General features: G+C 30.6%; 1 protein-coding gene across 1 annotated transcript in view; it reads right to left on the bottom strand.

Moving 5' to 3' along the window:
- Window positions 1-19,409, bottom strand: part of LOC137401181 (signal-induced proliferation-associated 1-like protein 2) — a 93,121-nt gene that overhangs the window by 63,898 nt on the left and 9,814 nt on the right. Inside the window, exon 4 of the mRNA XM_068087566.1 lies at window positions 815-937. Coding sequence (XP_067943667.1) covers window positions 815-937 — 123 coding nt within the window. The remainder of the gene's footprint in view (window positions 1-814; window positions 938-19,409) is intronic.

Here is a 19,409-nt window from a genome sequence, read left to right on the forward strand (position 1 = left end):
CCCCTTTCAGTAATTTTACAGTAGGTAATACAGTCCATAGCTGTGAAGCTACTGTCACAGTTTATTTATCATTAAAAATCCTGACAGTCATGTCAGGATGAATTTGAATCGCAACTTCAAATTCATCCTGACATGACAGTCGTCTTTTTAACCTACCTATTCCTATCACAAAGCCAAACATTTTTTAGTAATTGATCACCACCATTTCCTTTTTATAAAAACCATCCATATTAATATCTTCATCTCACTGTTCCTAATCTAATTCACATTCTGAACCATACAAAAATAATTGATCATTGTATATCACCTTTTAAGGAGTGCTGAGGTTATCACAAATTTCACCTAGTCTGAATTTTCTAGATTTATACAAGGCTTCAGTTTCTTGCTATAGCTCAGCCTATATACTAGTTATCAACAAAGTTGAACGCAGCCAAGGAACTGAGGTTTTACGCTATAGCAAATGAGTGCTTTTCATAGCCAAATAAAATGAGTCTCATGTGATGTAAGACCAGTATACTCAACGAGAGAATTACTCTCGCTGTCACACAGTAAAGTGCTAATGAATTAAATCTATGAGATATTTGAAAAAGATGGAGTACTGGGCATCAGCTGTATAATCAACAGTTATGTGATGACCTAGTTACTGCACATCAGCTGTATAATCAACAGTTATGTGATGACCTAGTTACTGCACATCAGCTGTATAATCAACAGTTATGTGATGACCTGGTTTCACTGAACTAATAGTTTGATCTGTTGACATAATCCTTGGAGAATAAAGGTATCGACTCTAAGGACAGAATGACATACTTACCTATAAAAGGAATCATTGGAGTTGTCAGGATGACCAGATCGCGTGCTATCACTACCGGACAAACCTCCATTCATCTCCTTTGTATTGATAAAATAATCAGATTCACACAGCCTCTCCTTAGAACTGCAAAAAACAAGGAAAACCAAAACCTATAATTTATAGCAAAGATATGCAAAGGCAGGCACTAATATAGCAATGAGAATATAGCAATGAAATCAACAGAAACAATTGTTAATTTCATTATAAATTCATCTTAAATGATTTGGTGTATACAGTACAGACTTCTGCTAAGAATAGGCTCCAACAGATATATGAATTGTGATATCACAGCGCATATGACATAACACGCCCAGACAGATTGTCATCAACATCGCTAACAGCATCCTAATCCTAATGAAATTAGGTAGTCTATTAGTAAAGATTTTAGCCATATTGGACATATCAATTCCTTGGTAGTTAAGAAGCCATCGTAAAAGTTATTTAGAAATACATCACCTTAAATACAAACATACTTAGGTATTTTCTCTGATACAGACTATCATATTAATACCAGATAACAGCATATTTCGCAATACCAATACCAACAAGATCAAATACAGGGCTATAAATAATTGTGATCAATGAAATCTTATCTCATCGTTTATCATAATCTATGATCGCCACCAACTGCTAGGAACAAGAATAGAAATGTACTAAACTCTGAGCTATAAGCCAGTTACAAAGCTGATATTTGCCTATTGTATCACATTTCACTACATGTAGTCAGCTCCACACCTGAAATGTGACATCGTGCTCAAAAGCTAATTCAAAATTAAAAAAATAGTACTTGTTAAGTTGTTGATGTGTAAATTACTTGTATTCACTTGAAAAACTTATTGCTGCGCATTCAAATACTACAGAACTTTGAGAGCCTATTTCGGCATGAAGCGCCTGTTAAGATAATTAACTAGTTTTAAATGACAATATGGGAAATGTTTAGAAATAGCAAATAACATATTTACTGAGTATATATAAATATAACAACAACAAGTATAAGTGATAACAAGTTCGCAAAAGCAGTTGTATAGTTACTCTTTTCCATCACAAACACTGTTTCTATGTTTTGAAGATATCCTACTGTATGTGAAAACCTTATTTTTTTAAACAATAATTGAAGGAAGTTCTCCCATACAGAGAGGATTGTAGACAGCCAGAGTCAAAAACTTTTGTTGATTCTCGTGCCTGCCAAAATAGTCTCACAAACTTCTAAACTGCACAATTGGTAACCGATTCTGTCTAAATCATCACTATTGATTTATAATACCAAAGACACTTTTTGGGTTACTTCTATCGATGATTTTAATAGTAATAAGCTTTAACAACTTTATTTACTGTTAAATATTGTTAAATTGATTTTCATCATGGCACATATTACAATGCATCATCTTTACCATAAACTGAATATCATTGGAATTTAACCTTTTTATTTGTCAAAAGATAGGCTACTATGTTTGGTCATTTGTGAAAGCATTTTTTTAAAGTATAATTTTTTTTAATTTTGCGCATGAGATGTATTGAATGCTATGAAGGAGCAATCTTAGATGCTCATTGCATGAAGCATGTATCAGATTACAGACCATATATGGATGCAAATTGCAATTAATTCTCAATTAGAACAAGCTGAAAATAGTTGTTCCTAAATAATATTTTCAGGCTAAATTATTGATTTGATATTTCATAGCAACTTCAGCTCAAGCACCTTGGATTATTAAGCGTGAAAAACCGGACATTTTGAAGACGAGTCGCTAATGATCCAACATGACGCGGTAGAACAATTAGCGAGGCAAAGAGATGGTCAGCAGTCAGTCAGCCGTTATAAGTCTGTCTCTTTATGAGTTAACAAGAACCGATCAATCTAAAATTAATGTTGCACTTACAACAATAATATCAGTGTATGCTCTATTAGTACCGAGTACCCAATGGGAAAGTCATAAGATGAAAGGCGCTAATGAATTGACAGCAGTCTGGCATTAGATTATGCCCCTGGAAAGTGTAAACCTTTAAACATGTTAATATTTCATGTGACCAACATGTCTCTTCAGGTATGTGTGCGTGTGCTAACTTCCCTGTAGCCAAACAACCAGTAATCGCTATGTTTTCACCGATTTGATAGCAACCATTCTAACATTATTAAAAACGTTGTCGTCGAAATTGCAGCCACAGGTTTTAGAAGGAAATTAATCCCCAATATGGCCACTATTAACTTTCACTGAGCATGGCTAATTACTAACAAACCATAAAACTGCTGGAATATTGGTATTTTAATAGCTCCTTAACTTATGAATCTTCTACAGTGAGGATTATGGTTCAAACTGCAAAGCTGACAGAGGAAATTTCTACTAACTAGCCAACCCAGTATAGTTGCTACATTTTTCCAAGTTTCTGCATAACATTAGTACTGCTTCAGAGAGGCCATTATAACAATAATCTTGCGATCTCGAATTACCTGATGCTTAGGTTTAAAGTAATTTTTTACAGAAAACAGTTATAACAAAAAAGTTTATTTCCATTAGCTGTTCTATTGCATTAATGTGAATAACTTGTGAATGTGGGGCAACTCCTATTGCGATTCTTTCCAAAGGGTTGACCACAAAGGTTGTGCCACCCAATCACCTAGCATAATCCAAAGTTTGACTAATGATACTAGGGATAGTTTTATAAGTACTCCCTAATATGATGGTGTTCTAGTATATTGACAAGTAAATGCATACTAATGGACCGGGTAACAGAAAGTGGTGGCGTTTATCTTAGATAATCCCATAGATGACGGTTGCCATTTGATACAAATGTAGGACAAAATTTCAGGTAATCCTAAAGTTCTAACCATATCAATGTTATTAAAATCTATCGATTCTTTCTCGATAAATTGCTACACACAGTTCACAATTAAACATATATGACTATTATTAATCAAATCAAGAACTGAATGATATAGCGGCCATCAGACAAACAGGCACTTGCAATTCATTGCAAGGATAATGGGAGTTACCAACATGAACCGATTCCATTAAAACTTCTTACATATTGATTCTATAAAATGCACCATACAGCGATGTCAAAAGAACATTTCTAACAAACCCCGATGACCTACTGATAACCCTGACTATGTTAGGCATCCGTGTTTTTGAACAAACCTTCTAATGGGTGGTATCGGTACCAACACTAGGAATGTTCGTATATTAGTTAGTTCTCAAGGCAGTTTTAGCTTTTTGAAAAGTTACCAGAAACAATAAGATTGCTATTTCGATCATATTTTTTACAATGAAGAAGCGAGTAAAGATGTTCTCTAGAGAACTGTGCTAGTCGTAATAAAAATGGTTAGAATAAAGAATCGTAAGACAGAAACATTGGCAAGCGAGAGCGACCAATACAGTCGCAAGGGGCCAGGGCATCAGCGCAATGCCTCTTGCCAAACATTGGCAAATTGTAACGACCAGAAGCTGTTTCCTGTACCAGTCTTTTCACCAGCTAACTCCCACAAAGCCATAGACCTACCGAGGAAATGCTACAGATTTGCTGAAGGTAGTAGTGAAGGCCCTGCAGAGACAGGAAGGAGTGAGAAAACTGAATACGAGCAAAAGATAGTGCTGAGTCAGGAAATGCCTAGCAATGAATCAGCCACAGGCTGCTAGTGCTAGCTTCGAGTAGATTGTACACCTTATATCTAACAGCAACCACTGCCAGCTTCCACACTTGCATAATACAACTACTATCCATGACACAAGTGTCATTGACAAAAAGTTCATACATTAGCAGAGCCGTAAAAATATGGCCTTGGGTTGACATGGGGCTTGTAAAGGTCAATCGGAAGTGGATCAACACAATATTTGTGATGCAAGTTTAGAGGTCATCTCTATTAAAAAAGTATTGCTCATGTGAGAAGGTGGTTGCTTCAGATGTTCTAGCTGTAATAAATGTCAGAAAAAATTTCTGACGAGGAATGGGATGCATAAGATGCACTCGTTTAGTTCCAAGCGTATCCGTAAATGTGGAGTTATACTCTATATGCTGATTTTCTATCGAGGACTACCACAGGAACTCCCTACATGTAAGGAATACAAAAACACCATAAAATAGCAATCTAAACATTGTTAAAAATTAAAAAACTAGAAATTACGGGTAACAAATATCTTCAGAAATGGCAAAACTAAAAGAAAAGATCCACAAAAAAGCATATTTGACTAATTTACAACTAATGCTACCAACTTAACATGGCCGCTACAGCTATTGCTAAGAGAGGTGTCTCGGAGCATGGACAATGGTTGATACTGTTGTTAGTACAGGCATGATACAGGCCATACTAGACAGGAGCTCTGATCAGTGAGAATGTCATATAAGAACAAGTCTTATCTCTTCCCTCCCAACCCCTGCTCTGCCAACTCTAGTTCAGTCTAGACCACTAACTTTAAACTGAGTAAATATTTCACTGCATAGTAACTTGTCCAAGTACAGAAACCCTCCTCAACAGCCGCTTGACAAGTGATAAATTGACTTGCAGGTGAATGGCTTGCACCAGAGGAAAATGCTACATACAGTAGAACAACAACGAGCCTTTTCACATATAGCATCTACCGCTGGCTCCAATGCTTGGCTGCCCATGGGTAGGACTAAGGAGAATTTTGCAAATGTTCAAATCAAACTCATACATGCAGTTTCAATCTCATCACATCACGAGTATATTATGGTGTGTGACATTGTCACTAAGGAAGGGTAACAGCCAGTTAAATGGTTACTAATTGTTTCCATCTGCAGGCACAGATGACATATTTCAGCCTGATAGCTAGTTAGCTAGTAGCAAGTTCGTGCTATGAGTCATCAAACCAGGGAATGAATTAGGAACAATCCTAGCTCCCGCAGTATACAACACTATTACTCCTTCAATGGCTATGCTCAGTCTATTGAGTTAGGTATATACCAGAACAGAGAGAAGCCAACTGTCAAGCGCTTTGCGCTGTTGAATTTTCATTAATATTATAATTAAAAGAAAAATTTATTGAACGATAAATTATAAAAGTATTATGAAACAATGCATAATAATTCTTATTTAATATTTACTCACTATTTAGAATATTAAGCCTTGTTGGCGGTTACAATATAAGGGTATTATAGGGAATAAGAGTAAAATTATCAACTATATGCAATTGCAGTTACAAAATGTAGCGTTTGCACTCCAAAATGACAGCTGCCTTCTTCAAGGCAGCACTACTCTCCCAGGTGTCTTTTTAGAGTTACTGACAGGAACCGCCCATTTAAACCAGGCCCACCTGAAGCCTACTGAAATGGGTAGCCATTAAGCAGTATGGCCTGACTACCCTCTCCATGATGACTGAGTCGTCACTACATAGTATAGCCTGACTATCCAGCCCGCCCGCCTGCCTCTAGAGCAAGTAGCTCCCAGATGCTATGGGCTGGCTACCACTCTAAATTTGCTAAACAGCCAGGTTACTGGATGATCATTCTAACTAGCGATCTCGTCTCCGCAGCAAATCGCTACCAGATACAGCAACCAGAGGTCTTGTGCGGTAGCAAAGCATTCTGAAATACCCTTTGCTCCATCAGAGAGACAACTGTACCAAACATTTAGTATGCTTCATCACCAAGTTTTCATGATATGGAGTTGTGTTTTTTATGAGTTGTGCGCACATTGAGTTACAAAGTGCTAAGTGTTTCGATGGACATGCCCATGTTGCGGATTAACACGAGATTAACAGGATTAACACACGCCTGAAGCCTGAAGCCAAATCAACGCATTTGGAACTGCTCAAATCGATATGAGAATAACTTAAGTGTAGAATGTTTAAAATGAATAGCTTGGGCAGCATTTCAAGCGCATCATTTGCAAGTGACATTTCCATCTTTCACAAGAGTGAAATATTCAGTAAAAATATTCGGTGAAATATTCGGTATTTGCGAGTAACAAAGTTCACTTGACTTGTGGATTCTTGCTGCTTCCATCTTATGGACAACGAAAATTTGCGAATTAACCTGGTTATGAAACCATGGTACATGATAATACGCTTCATAATACGGCATTCCAATCGTAAAGTTTAATCTCAAGGTATGCCAAAATGTCGAGTGCCTCATAATATAAGACATCAATACGATGACTTTAATAAAACCTAACACGATGTTTCCCTAAAGAGCAACACCAGTAGAATCATTAAACAATATGTTGAAGCCAACAAAATAATTTTTTTTGTAATTCAGAAATAACACTTTATATTTGCTATACACCAGTTATGTCATTAAGTCAAGGCTTTAGCATTCTATAATCAAATTTTTGTCTTTAATGTAAACTGAACGAAATTTGGCCATCTATTCAGCAAAACTGAATGGGTGCAGAGATTTAACATGGATATGCTCTGTTTGGTACAATGGTATGCTGAGCAACAGTTTGTTGGGTGAGCCAGTGATGTCAGGTGCTTAAGACTTTCTTAGGCAAATGGAGGACATGGCGAAACAGCTGTATTTATTTAAATGATACTCATTTGAATAAATACCTATCAATAAGAGTGGCTGCGCCTGAAAGAATTATTTGTGAGTGAATAATTTTAGAGCAAAGATGGCTAAACTGGATATGCTCTAGGAAGGAAAACTTTGATTGTTAGCCTTAAACTCGACCAAGTGCTTACGTATTACTGATAGTGCTCAAAAAATTAAATTCAATTTTGAATTGAGCTTGAACGAACACTCACTAACCTTAGTATGTATCTATCAAATCACTACCCTTAGTATGTATCTATTGAATCTCTACCCTTAGTATGTATCTATTAAATCACTACCCTTAGTATGTATCTATTAAATCACTACCCTTAGTATGTATCTATCAAATCACTACCCTTAGTATGTATCTATCAAATCACTACCCTTAGTATGTATCTATTAAATCATTACCCTTAGTATGTATCTATCAAATCTCTACCCTTAGTATGTATCTATTGAATCACTAACCTTAGTATGTATCTATTAAACTACTAACCTTAGTATGTATCTATTGAATCACTAACCTTAGTATGTATCTATTAAATCACTAGCCTTAGTATGTATCTATTAAATCACTACCCATAGTATGTATCTATTAAATCACTACCCTTAGTATGTATCTATTAAACTACTACCCTTAGTATGTATCTATTAAATCACTACCCTTAGTATGTATCTATTAAATCACTAACTTCTGTATGTATCTATTAAATCTCTACCCTTAGTATGTATCTATTAAACTACTACCCTTAGTATGTATCTATTAAATCACTACCCTTAGTATGTATCTATTAAATCACTAACCTCCGTATGTATCTATCAAATCTCTACCCTTAGTATGTATCTATTAAATCTCTACCCTTAGTATGTATCTATTAAATCACTACCCTTAGTATGTATCTATTAAATCATTACCCATAGTATGTATCTATTAAATCACTACCCTTAGTATGTATCTATTAAACTACTACCCTTAGTATGTATCTATTAAATCACTACCCTTAGTATGTATCTATTAAATCACTAACCTCCATATGTATCTATTAAATCTCTACCCTTAGTATGTATCTATTAAATCACTACCCTTAGTATGTATCTATTAAACTACTACCCTTAGTATGTATCTATTAAATCACTACCCTTAGTATGTATCTATTAAATCACTAACCTCCGTATGTATCTATCAAATCTCTACCCTTAGTATGTATCTATTAAATCTCTACCCTCAGTATGTATCTATTAAATCACTACCCTTAGTATGTATCTAACAAATCTCTACCCTTAATATGTATCTATTAAATCACTAACCTTAGTATGTATCTATTTAATCACTAACCTTAATATGTATCTATTAAATCACTAACCTTAATATGTATCTATTAAATCTCTACCCTTAGTATGTATCTATTAAATCTCTACCCTTAGTATGTATCTATTAAATCACTAACCTTAGTATGTATCTATTAAATCACTAACCTTAGTATGTATCTATTAAATCACTAACCTTAGTATGTATCTATTAAATCACTACCCTTAGTATGTATCTATTAAATCACTAACCTCAGTATGTATCTATCAAATCTCTACCCTTAGTATGTATCTATTAAATCACTACCCTTAGTATGTATCTATCAAATCTCTACCCTTAATATGTATCTATTAAATCACTAACCTTAGTATGTATCTATTAAATCACTACCCTTAATATGTATCTATTAAATCACTAACCTTAGTATGTATCTATTGAATAACTAACCTTAATATGTATCTATTAAATCTCTACCCTTAGTATGTATCTATTAAATCTCTACCCTTAGTATGTATCTATTAAATCACTAACCTCCGTATGTATCTATTAAATCACTACCCTTAGTATGTATCTATTAAATCTCTACCCTTAGTATGTATCTATTTAATCACTAACCTTAGTATGTATCTATTTAATCTCTACCCTTAATATGTATCTATTAAATCTCTACCCTTAGTATGTATCTATTAAATCTCTACCCTTAATATGTATCTATTAAATCACTAACCTTAGTATGTATCTATTTAATCACTAACCTTAATATGTATCTATTAAATCACTAACCTTAATATGTATCTATTAAATCTCTACCCTTAGTATGTATCTATCAAATCTCTACCCTTAATATGTATCTATTAAATCACTAACCTTAGTATGTATCTATTGAATAACTAACCTTAATATGTATCTATTAAATCTCTACCCTTAGTATGTATCTATTAAATCTCTACCCTTAGTATGTATCTATTAAATCACTAACCTTAGTATGTATCTATTAAATCACTAACCTTAGTATGTATCTATTAAATCACTAACCTTAGTATGTATCTATTAAATCACTACCCTTAGTATGTATCTATTAAATCACTAACCTTAGTATGTATCTATTAAATCACTAACCTTAGTATGTATCTATTAAATCACTACCCTCAGTATGTATCTATTAAATCACTACCCTTAGTATGTATCTATTGAATCACTACCCTTAGTATGTATCTATTAAATCACTAACCTTAGTATGTATCTATTTAATCACTAACCTTAATATGTATCTATTAAATCACTAACCTCAGTACGTATCTATTAAATCTCTACCCTTAGTATGTATCTATTAAATCACTAACCTTAATATGTATCTATTTAATCACTAACCTTAGTATGTATCTATTAAATCTCTACCCTTAGTATGTATCTATTAAATCTCTACCCTTAGTATGTATCTATTAAATCACTAACCTTAGTATGTATCTATTAAATCACTAACCTTAGTATGTATCTATTAAATCACTAACCTTAGTATGTATCTATTAAATCACTACCCTTAGTATGTATCTATTAAATCACTAACCTTAGTATGTATCTATTAAATCTCTAACCTTAGTATGTATCTATTTAATCACTAACCTTAATATGTATCTATTAAATCACTAACCTCAGTACGTATCTATTAAATCACTAACCTTAGTATGTATCTATTAAATCTCTACCCTTAGTATGTATCTATTAAATCACTAACCTTAGTATGTATCTATTAAATCACTAACCTTAGTATGTATCTATTAAATCACTAACCTTAGTATGTATCTATTAAATCACTAACCTTAGTATGTATCTATTAAATCTCTACCCTTAGTATGTATCTATTAAATCACTAACCTTAGTATGTATCTATTAAATCACTAACCTTAGTATGTATCTATTAAATCACTAACCTTAGTATGTATCTATTAAATCACTAACCTTAGTATGTATCTATTAAATCACTACCCTCAGTATGTATCTATTAAATCACTACCCTTAGTATGTATCTATTAAATCACTAACCTTAGTATGTATCTATTAAATCACTAACCTTAGTATGTATCTATTAAATCACTAACCTTAGTATGTATCTATTAAATCTCTACCCTTAGTATGTATCTATTAAATCACTAACCTTAGTATGTATCTATTAAATCACTAACCTTAGTATGTATCTATTAAATCACTAACCTTAGTATGTATCTATTAAATCACTAACCTTAGTATGTATCTATTTAATCACTAACCTTAATATGTATCTATTAAATCACTACCCTTAATATGTATCTATTAAATCTCTACCCTTAGTATGTATCTATTAAATCACTAACCTTAGTATGTATCTATTAAATCACTAACCTTAGTATGTATCTATTAAATCACTAACCTTAGTATGTATCTATTTAATCACTAACCTTAGTATGTATCTATTGAATCACTACCCTTAGTATGTATCTATTAAATCACTAACCTTAGTATGTATCTATTTAATCACTAACCTTAGTATGTATCTATTTAATCACTAACCTTAGTATGTATCTATTAAATCACTAACCTTAGTATGTATCTATTTAATCACTAACCTTAGTATGTATCTATTTAATCACTACCCTTAATATGTATCTATTAAATCTCTACCCTTAGTATGTATCTATTAAATCACTAACCTCAGTACGTATCTATTAAATCTCTACCCTTAGTATGTATCTATTAAATCTCTACCCTTAGTATGTATCTATTAAATCACTAACCTTAGTATGTATCTATCAAATCTCTACCCTTAATATGTATCTATTAAATCACTAACCTTAGTATGTATCTATTAAATCTCTACCCTTAGTGTGTATCTATTAAATCACTAACCTTAGTATGTATCTATCAAATCTCTACCCTTAATATGTATCTATTAAATCACTAACCTTAATATGTATCTATTAAATCACTAACCTTAGTATGTATCTATCAAATCTCTACCCTTAATATGTATCTATTAAATCACTAACCTTAGTATGTATCTATTAAATCTCTACCCTTAGTGTGTATCTATTAAATCACTAACCTTAGTATGTATCTATCAAATCTCTACCCTTAATATGTATCTATTAAATCACTAACCTTAGTATGTATCTATTAAATCTCTACCCTTAGTGTGTATCTATTAAATCACTAACCTTAGTATGTATCTATTGAATAACTAACCTTAATATGTATCTATTAAATCTCTACCCTTAGTATGTATCTATTAAATCTCTACCCTTAGTATGTATCTATTAAATCACTAACCTTAGTATGTATCTATTAAATCACTAACCTTAGTATGTATCTATTTAATCACTAACCTTAATATGTATCTATTAAATCACTAACCTTAGTATGTATCTATTAAATCTCTACCCTTAGTATGTATCTATTAAATCACTAACCTTAGTATGTATCTATTAAATCTCTACCCTTAGTATGTATCTATTAAATCACTAACCTTAATATGTATCTATTAAATCTCTACCCTTAGTATGTATCTATTAAATCTCTACCCTTAGTATGTATCTATTAAATCACTAACCTTAGTATGTATCTATTTAATCACTAACCTTAATATGTATCTATTAAATCTCTACCCTTAGTATGTATCTATTAAATCTCTACCCTTAGTATGTATCTATTAAATCACTAACCTTAGTATGTATCTATTAAATCACTAACCTTAGTATGTATCTATTAAATCTCTACCCTTAGTATGTATCTATTAAATCACTAACCTTAGTGTGTATCTATTAAATCTCTACCCTTAGTATGTATCTATTAAATCACTAACCTTAGTATGTATCTATTAAATCACTAACCTTAGTATGTATCTATTAAATCTCTACCCTTAGTATGTATCTATTAAATCACTACCCTTAGTATGTATCTATTAAATCTCTACCCTTAATATGTATCTATTAAATCACTAACCTTAGTATGTATCTATTAAATCTCTACCCTTAGTACGTATCTATTAAATCACTAACCTCAGTACGTATCTATTTAATCACTAACCTTAATATGTATCTATTAAATCACTAACCTTAGTATGTATCTATTAAGTCACTAACCTTAGTATGTATCTATTAAGTCACTAACCTTAGTATGTATCTATTAAATCACTAACCTTAGTATGTATCTATTAAATCACTAACCTCAGTATGTATCTATTAAATCACTAACCTTAATATGTATCTATTAAATCACTAACCTTAGTATGTATCTATTAAGTCACTAACCTTAGTATGTATCTATTAAATCACTAACCTTAGTATGTATCTATTAAATCACTAACCTCAGTATGTATCTATTAAATCACTAACCTTAATATGTATCTATTAAATCACTAACCTCAGTATGTATCTATTAAATCACTAACCTTAATATGTATCTATTAAATCACTAACCTTAGTATGTATCTATTAAATCACTACCCTTAGTATGTATCTATTAAATCACTAACCTCCGTATGTATCTATTAAATCACTACCCTTAGTATGTATCTATTAAATCACTAACCTCCGTATGTATCTATTAAATCACTACCCTTAGTATGTATCTATTAAATCTCTACCCTTAGTATGTATCTATTAAATCTCTACCCTTAGTATGTATCTATTAAATCACTAACCTCAGTACGTATCTATTAAATCACTAACCTTAGTATGTATCTATTTAATCACTACCCTTAGTATGTATCTATTAAATCACTAACCTCCGTATGTATCTATCAAATCTCTACCCTTAGTATGTATCTATTAAATCTCTACCCTCAGTATGTATCTATTAAATCACTACCCTTAGTATGTATCTATTAAATCACTAACCTCCGTATGTATCTATTAAATCACTACCCTTAGTATGTATCTATTAAATCACTAACCTCCGTATGTATCTATTAAATCACTACCCTTAGTATGTATCTATTAAATCACTAACCTCAGTACGTATCTATTAAATCTCTACCCTTAGTATGTATCTATTAAATCACTAACCTTAGTATGTATCTATTAAATCACTAACCTTAGTGTGTATCTATTAAATCACTACCCTTAGTATGTATCTATTAAATCACTAACCTTAGTATGTATCTATTAAATCACTAACCTTAGTATGTATCTATTAAATCACTACCCTTAGTATGTATCTATTAAATCACTAACCTTAGTGTGTATCTATTAAATCACTACCCTTAGTATGTATCTATTAAATCTCTACCCTTAGTGTGTATCTATTAAATCACTACCCTTAGTATGTATCTATTAAATCTCTACCCTTAGTATGTATCTATTAAATCACTAACCTTAGTGTGTATCTATTAAATCACTACCCTTAGTATGTATCTATTAAATCACTAACCTTAGTATGTATCTATTAAATCACTAACCTTAATATGTATCTATTAAATCACTAACCTCAGTGTGTATCTATTAAATCTCTACCCTTAGTATGTATCTATTAAATCTCTACCCTTAGTATGTATCTATTAAATCACTAACCTTAGTATGTATCTATTAAATCACTAACCTTAATATGTATCTATTAAATCACTAACCTCAGTGTGTATCTATTAAATCTCTACCCTTAGTATGTATCTATCAAATCACTAACCTTAGTATGTATCTATTAAATCACTAACCTTAGTATGTATCTATTAAATCTCTACCCTTAGTATGTATCTATCAAATCTCTACCCTTAGTATGTATCTATCAAATCACTAACCTCAGTGTGTATCTATTAAATCTCTACCCTTAGTATGTATCTATTAAATCTCTACCCTTAGTATGTATCTATTAAATCACTAACCTTAGTATGTATCTATTAAATCACTAACCTTAATATGTATCTATTAAATCACTAACCTCAGTGTGTATCTATTAAATCTCTACCCTTAGTATGTATCTATCAAATCACTACCCTTAGTATGTATCTATTAAATCACTAACCTTAATATGTATCTATTAAATCTCTACCCTTAGTATGTATCTATTAAATCACTAACCTTAGTATGTATCTATTAAATCTCTACCCTTAGTATGTATCTATTAAATCACTAACCTTAGTATGTATCTATTAAATCACTACCCTTAGTATGTATCTATTAAATCACTAACCTTAGTATGTATCTATTAAATCACTACCCTTAGTATGTATCTATTAAATCACTAACCTCCGTATGTATCTATTTAATCACTAACCTTAATATGTATCTATTGAATCACTAACCTTAGTATGTATCTATTAAATCACTAACCTTAATATGTATCTATTAAATCACTAACCTTAATATGTATCTATTAAATCTCTACCCTTAGTATGTATCTATTAAATCACTAACCTTAGTATGTATCTATTAAATCACTAACCTTAGTATGTATCTATTAAATCTCTACCCTTAGTATGTATCTATTAAATCACTAACCTTAGTGTGTATCTATTAAATCACTAACCTTAGTATGTATCTATTAAATCACTACCCTTAGTATGTATCTATTAAATCACTAACCTTAGTATGTATCTATTAAATCACTAACCTTAGTGTGTATCTATTAAATCACTAACCTTAGTATGTATCTATTAAATCACTACCCTTAGTATGTATCTATTAAATCACTAACCTTAATATGTATCTATTGAATCACTAACCTTAGTATGTATCTATTAAATCACTAACCTTAATATGTATCTATTAAATCACTAACCTTAATATGTATCTATTAAATCTCTACCCTTAGTATGTATCTATTAAATCACTAACCTTAGTATGTATCTATTAAATCTCTACCCTTAGTATGTATCTATTAAATCACTACCCTTAGTATGTATCTATTAAATCACTAACCTTAGTATGTATCTATTAAATCTCTACCCTTAGTATGTATCTATTAAATCACTAACCTTAGTATGTATCTATTTAATCACTACCCTTAGTATGTATCTATTAAATCACTAACCTTAGTATGTATCTATCAAATCTCTACCCTTAGTATGTATCTATTAAATCACTAACCTTAGTATGTATCTATTAAATCACTAACCTTAGTATGTATCTATTAAATCACTACCCTTAGTATGTATCTATTAAATCACTAACCTTAGTATGTATCTATTAAATCACTAACCTTAGTATGTATCTATTAAATCACTAACCTTAGTATGTATCTATTAAATCTCTACCCTTAGTATGTATCTATTAAATCACTACCCTTAGTATGTATCTATTAAATCACTAACCTTAGTATGTATCTATTAAATCTCTACCCTTAGTATGTATCTATTAAATCACTACCCTTAGTATGTATCTATTAAATCACTAACCTTAGTATGTATCTATCAAATCTCTACCCTTAGTATGTATCTATTAAATCACTAACCTTAGTATGTATCTATTAAATCACTAACCTTAGTGTGTATCTATTAAATCACTAACCTTAATATGTATCTATTAAATCACTAACCTTAATATGTATCTATTAAATCTCTACCCTTAGTATGTATCTATTAAATCACTAACCTTAGTATGTATCTATTAAATCACTAACCTTAGTATGTATCTATTAAATCTCTACCCTTAGTATGTATCTATTAAATCACTACCCTTAGTATGTATCTATTAAATCACTAACCTTAGTATGTATCTATTAAATCTCTACCCTTAGTATGTATCTATTAAATCACTAACCTTAGTATGTATCTATTTAATCACTACCCTTAGTATGTATCTATTAAATCACTAACCTTAGTATGTATCTATTAAATCACTAACCTTAGTATGTATCTATTAAATCACTAACCTTAGTATGTATCTATTAAATCACTACCCTTAGTATGTATCTATTAAATCACTAACCTTAGTATGTATCTATTAAATCACTACCCTTAGTATGTATCTATTAAATCACTAACCTCCGTATGTATCTATTTAATCACTAACCTTAATATGTATCTATTTAATCACTAACCTTAATATGTATCTATTAAATCACTAACCTTAGTGTGTATCTATTAAATCACTACCCTTAGTATGTATCTATTAAATCACTAACCTTAGTATGTATCTATTAAATCACTACCCTTAGTATGTATCTGTTAAATCACTAACCTTAATATGTATCTATTAAATCACTAACCTTAGTATGTATCTATTAAATCACTACCCTTAGTATGTATCTATTAAATCACTAACCTTAGTATGTATCTATTAAATCACTACCCTTAGTATGTATCTATTAAATCACTAACCTCCGTATGTATCTATTAAATCACTAACCTTAGTATGTATCTATTTAATCACTAACCTTAATATGTATCTATTTAATCACTAACCTTAGTATGTATCTATTTAATCACTAACCTTAATATGTATCTATTAAATCACTAACCTTAATATGTATCTATTAAATCACTAACCTTAGTATGTATCTATTAAATCACTACCCTTAGTATGTATCTATTAAATCACTAACCTTAGTATGTATCTATTAAATCACTACCCTTAGTATGTATCTATTTAATCACTAACCTTAATATGTATCTATTTAATCACTAACCTTAGTATGTATCTATTTAATCTCTACCCTTAATATGTATCTATTAAATCTCTACCCTTAGTATGTATCTATTAAATCACTAACCTTAGTATGTATCTATTAAATCACTAACCTTAGTATGTATCTATTAAATCACTAACCTTAGTATGTATCTATTAAATCTCTACCCTTAGTATGTATCTATTAAATCACTACCCTTAGTATGTATCTATTAAATCACTAACCTTAGTATGTATCTATTAAATCTCTACCCTTAGTATGTATCTATTAAATCACTACCCTTAGTATGTATCTATTAAATCACTAACCTTAGTATGTATCTATCAAATCTCTACCCTTAGTATGTATCTATTAAATCACTAACCTTAGTATGTATCTATTAAATCACTAACCTTAGTGTGTATCTATTAAATCACTAACCTTAATATGTATCTATTAAATCACTAACCTTAATATGTATCTATTAAATCTCTACCCTTAGTATGTATCTATTAAATCACTAACCTTAGTATGTATCTATTAAATCACTAACCTTAGTATGTATCTATTAAATCTCTACCCTTAGTATGTATCTATTAAATCACTACCCTTAGTATGTATCTATTAAATCACTAACCTTAGTATGTATCTATTAAATCTCTACCCTTAGTATGTATCTATTAAATCACTAACCTTAGTATGTATCTATTTAATCACTACCCTTAGTATGTATCTATTAAATCACTAACCTTAGTATGTATCTATTAAATCACTAACCTTAGTATGTATCTATTAAATCACTAACCTTAGTATGTATCTATTAAATCACTACCCTTAGTATGTATCTATTAAATCACTAACCTTAGTATGTATCTATTAAATCACTACCCTTAGTATGTATCTATTAAATCACTAACCTCCGTATGTATCTATTTAATCACTAACCTTAATATGTATCTATTTAATCACTAACCTTAATATGTATCTATTAAATCACTAACCTTAGTGTGTATCTATTAAATCACTACCCTTAGTATGTATCTATTAAATCACTAACCTTAGTATGTATCTATTAAATCACTACCCTTAGTATGTATCTATTAAATCACTAACCTTAATATGTATCTATTAAATCACTAACCTTAGTATGTATCTATTAAATCACTACCCTTAGTATGTATCTATTAAATCACTAACCTTAGTATGTATCTATTAAATCACTACCCTTAGTATGTATCTATTAAATCACTAACCTCCGTATGTATCTATTAAATCACTAACCTTAGTATGTATCTATTTAATCACTAACCTTAATATGTATCTATTTAATCACTAACCTTAGTATGTATCTATTTAATCACTAACCTTAATATGTATCTATTAAATCACTAACCTTAATATGTATCTATTAAATCACTAACCTTAGTATGTATCTATTAAATCACTACCCTTAGTATGTATCTATTAAATCACTAACCTTAGTATGTATCTATTAAATCACTACCCTTAGTATGTATCTATTTAATCACTAACCTTAATATGTATCTATTTAATCACTAACCTTAGTATGTATCTATTTAATCTCTACCCTTAATATGTATCTATTAAATCTCTACCCTTAGTATGTATCTATTAAATCTCTACCCTTAATATGTATCTATTAAATCACTAACCTTAGTATGTATCTATTTAATCACTAACCTTAATATGTATCTATTAAATCACTAACCTTAATATGTATCTATTAAATCTCTACCCTTAGTATGTATCTATTAAATCACTAACCTTAGTATGTATCTATTAAATCTCTACCCTTAGTATGTATCTATTAAATCACTAACCTTAGTATGTATCTATTTAATCACTAACCTTAATATGTATCTATTAAATCACTAACCTTAATATGTATCTATTAAATCTCTACCCTTAGTATGTATCTATTAAATCACTACCCTTAGTATGTATCTATTAAATCACTAACCTTAGTATGTATCTATTAAATCTCTACCCTTAGTATGTATCTATTAAATCACTAACCTTAGTATGTATCTATTTAATCACTACCCTTAGTATGTATCTATTAAATCACTAACCTTAGTATGTATCTATTAAATCTCTACCCTTAGTATGTATCTATTAAATCACTAACCTTAGTATGTATCTATTAAATCTCTACCCTTAGTATGTATC

The sequence above is a fragment of the Watersipora subatra genome, chromosome 7, assembly GCF_963576615.1.
Source record: "Watersipora subatra chromosome 7, tzWatSuba1.1, whole genome shotgun sequence".
Lineage (NCBI taxonomy): Eukaryota > Metazoa > Bryozoa > Gymnolaemata > Cheilostomatida > Watersiporidae > Watersipora > Watersipora subatra.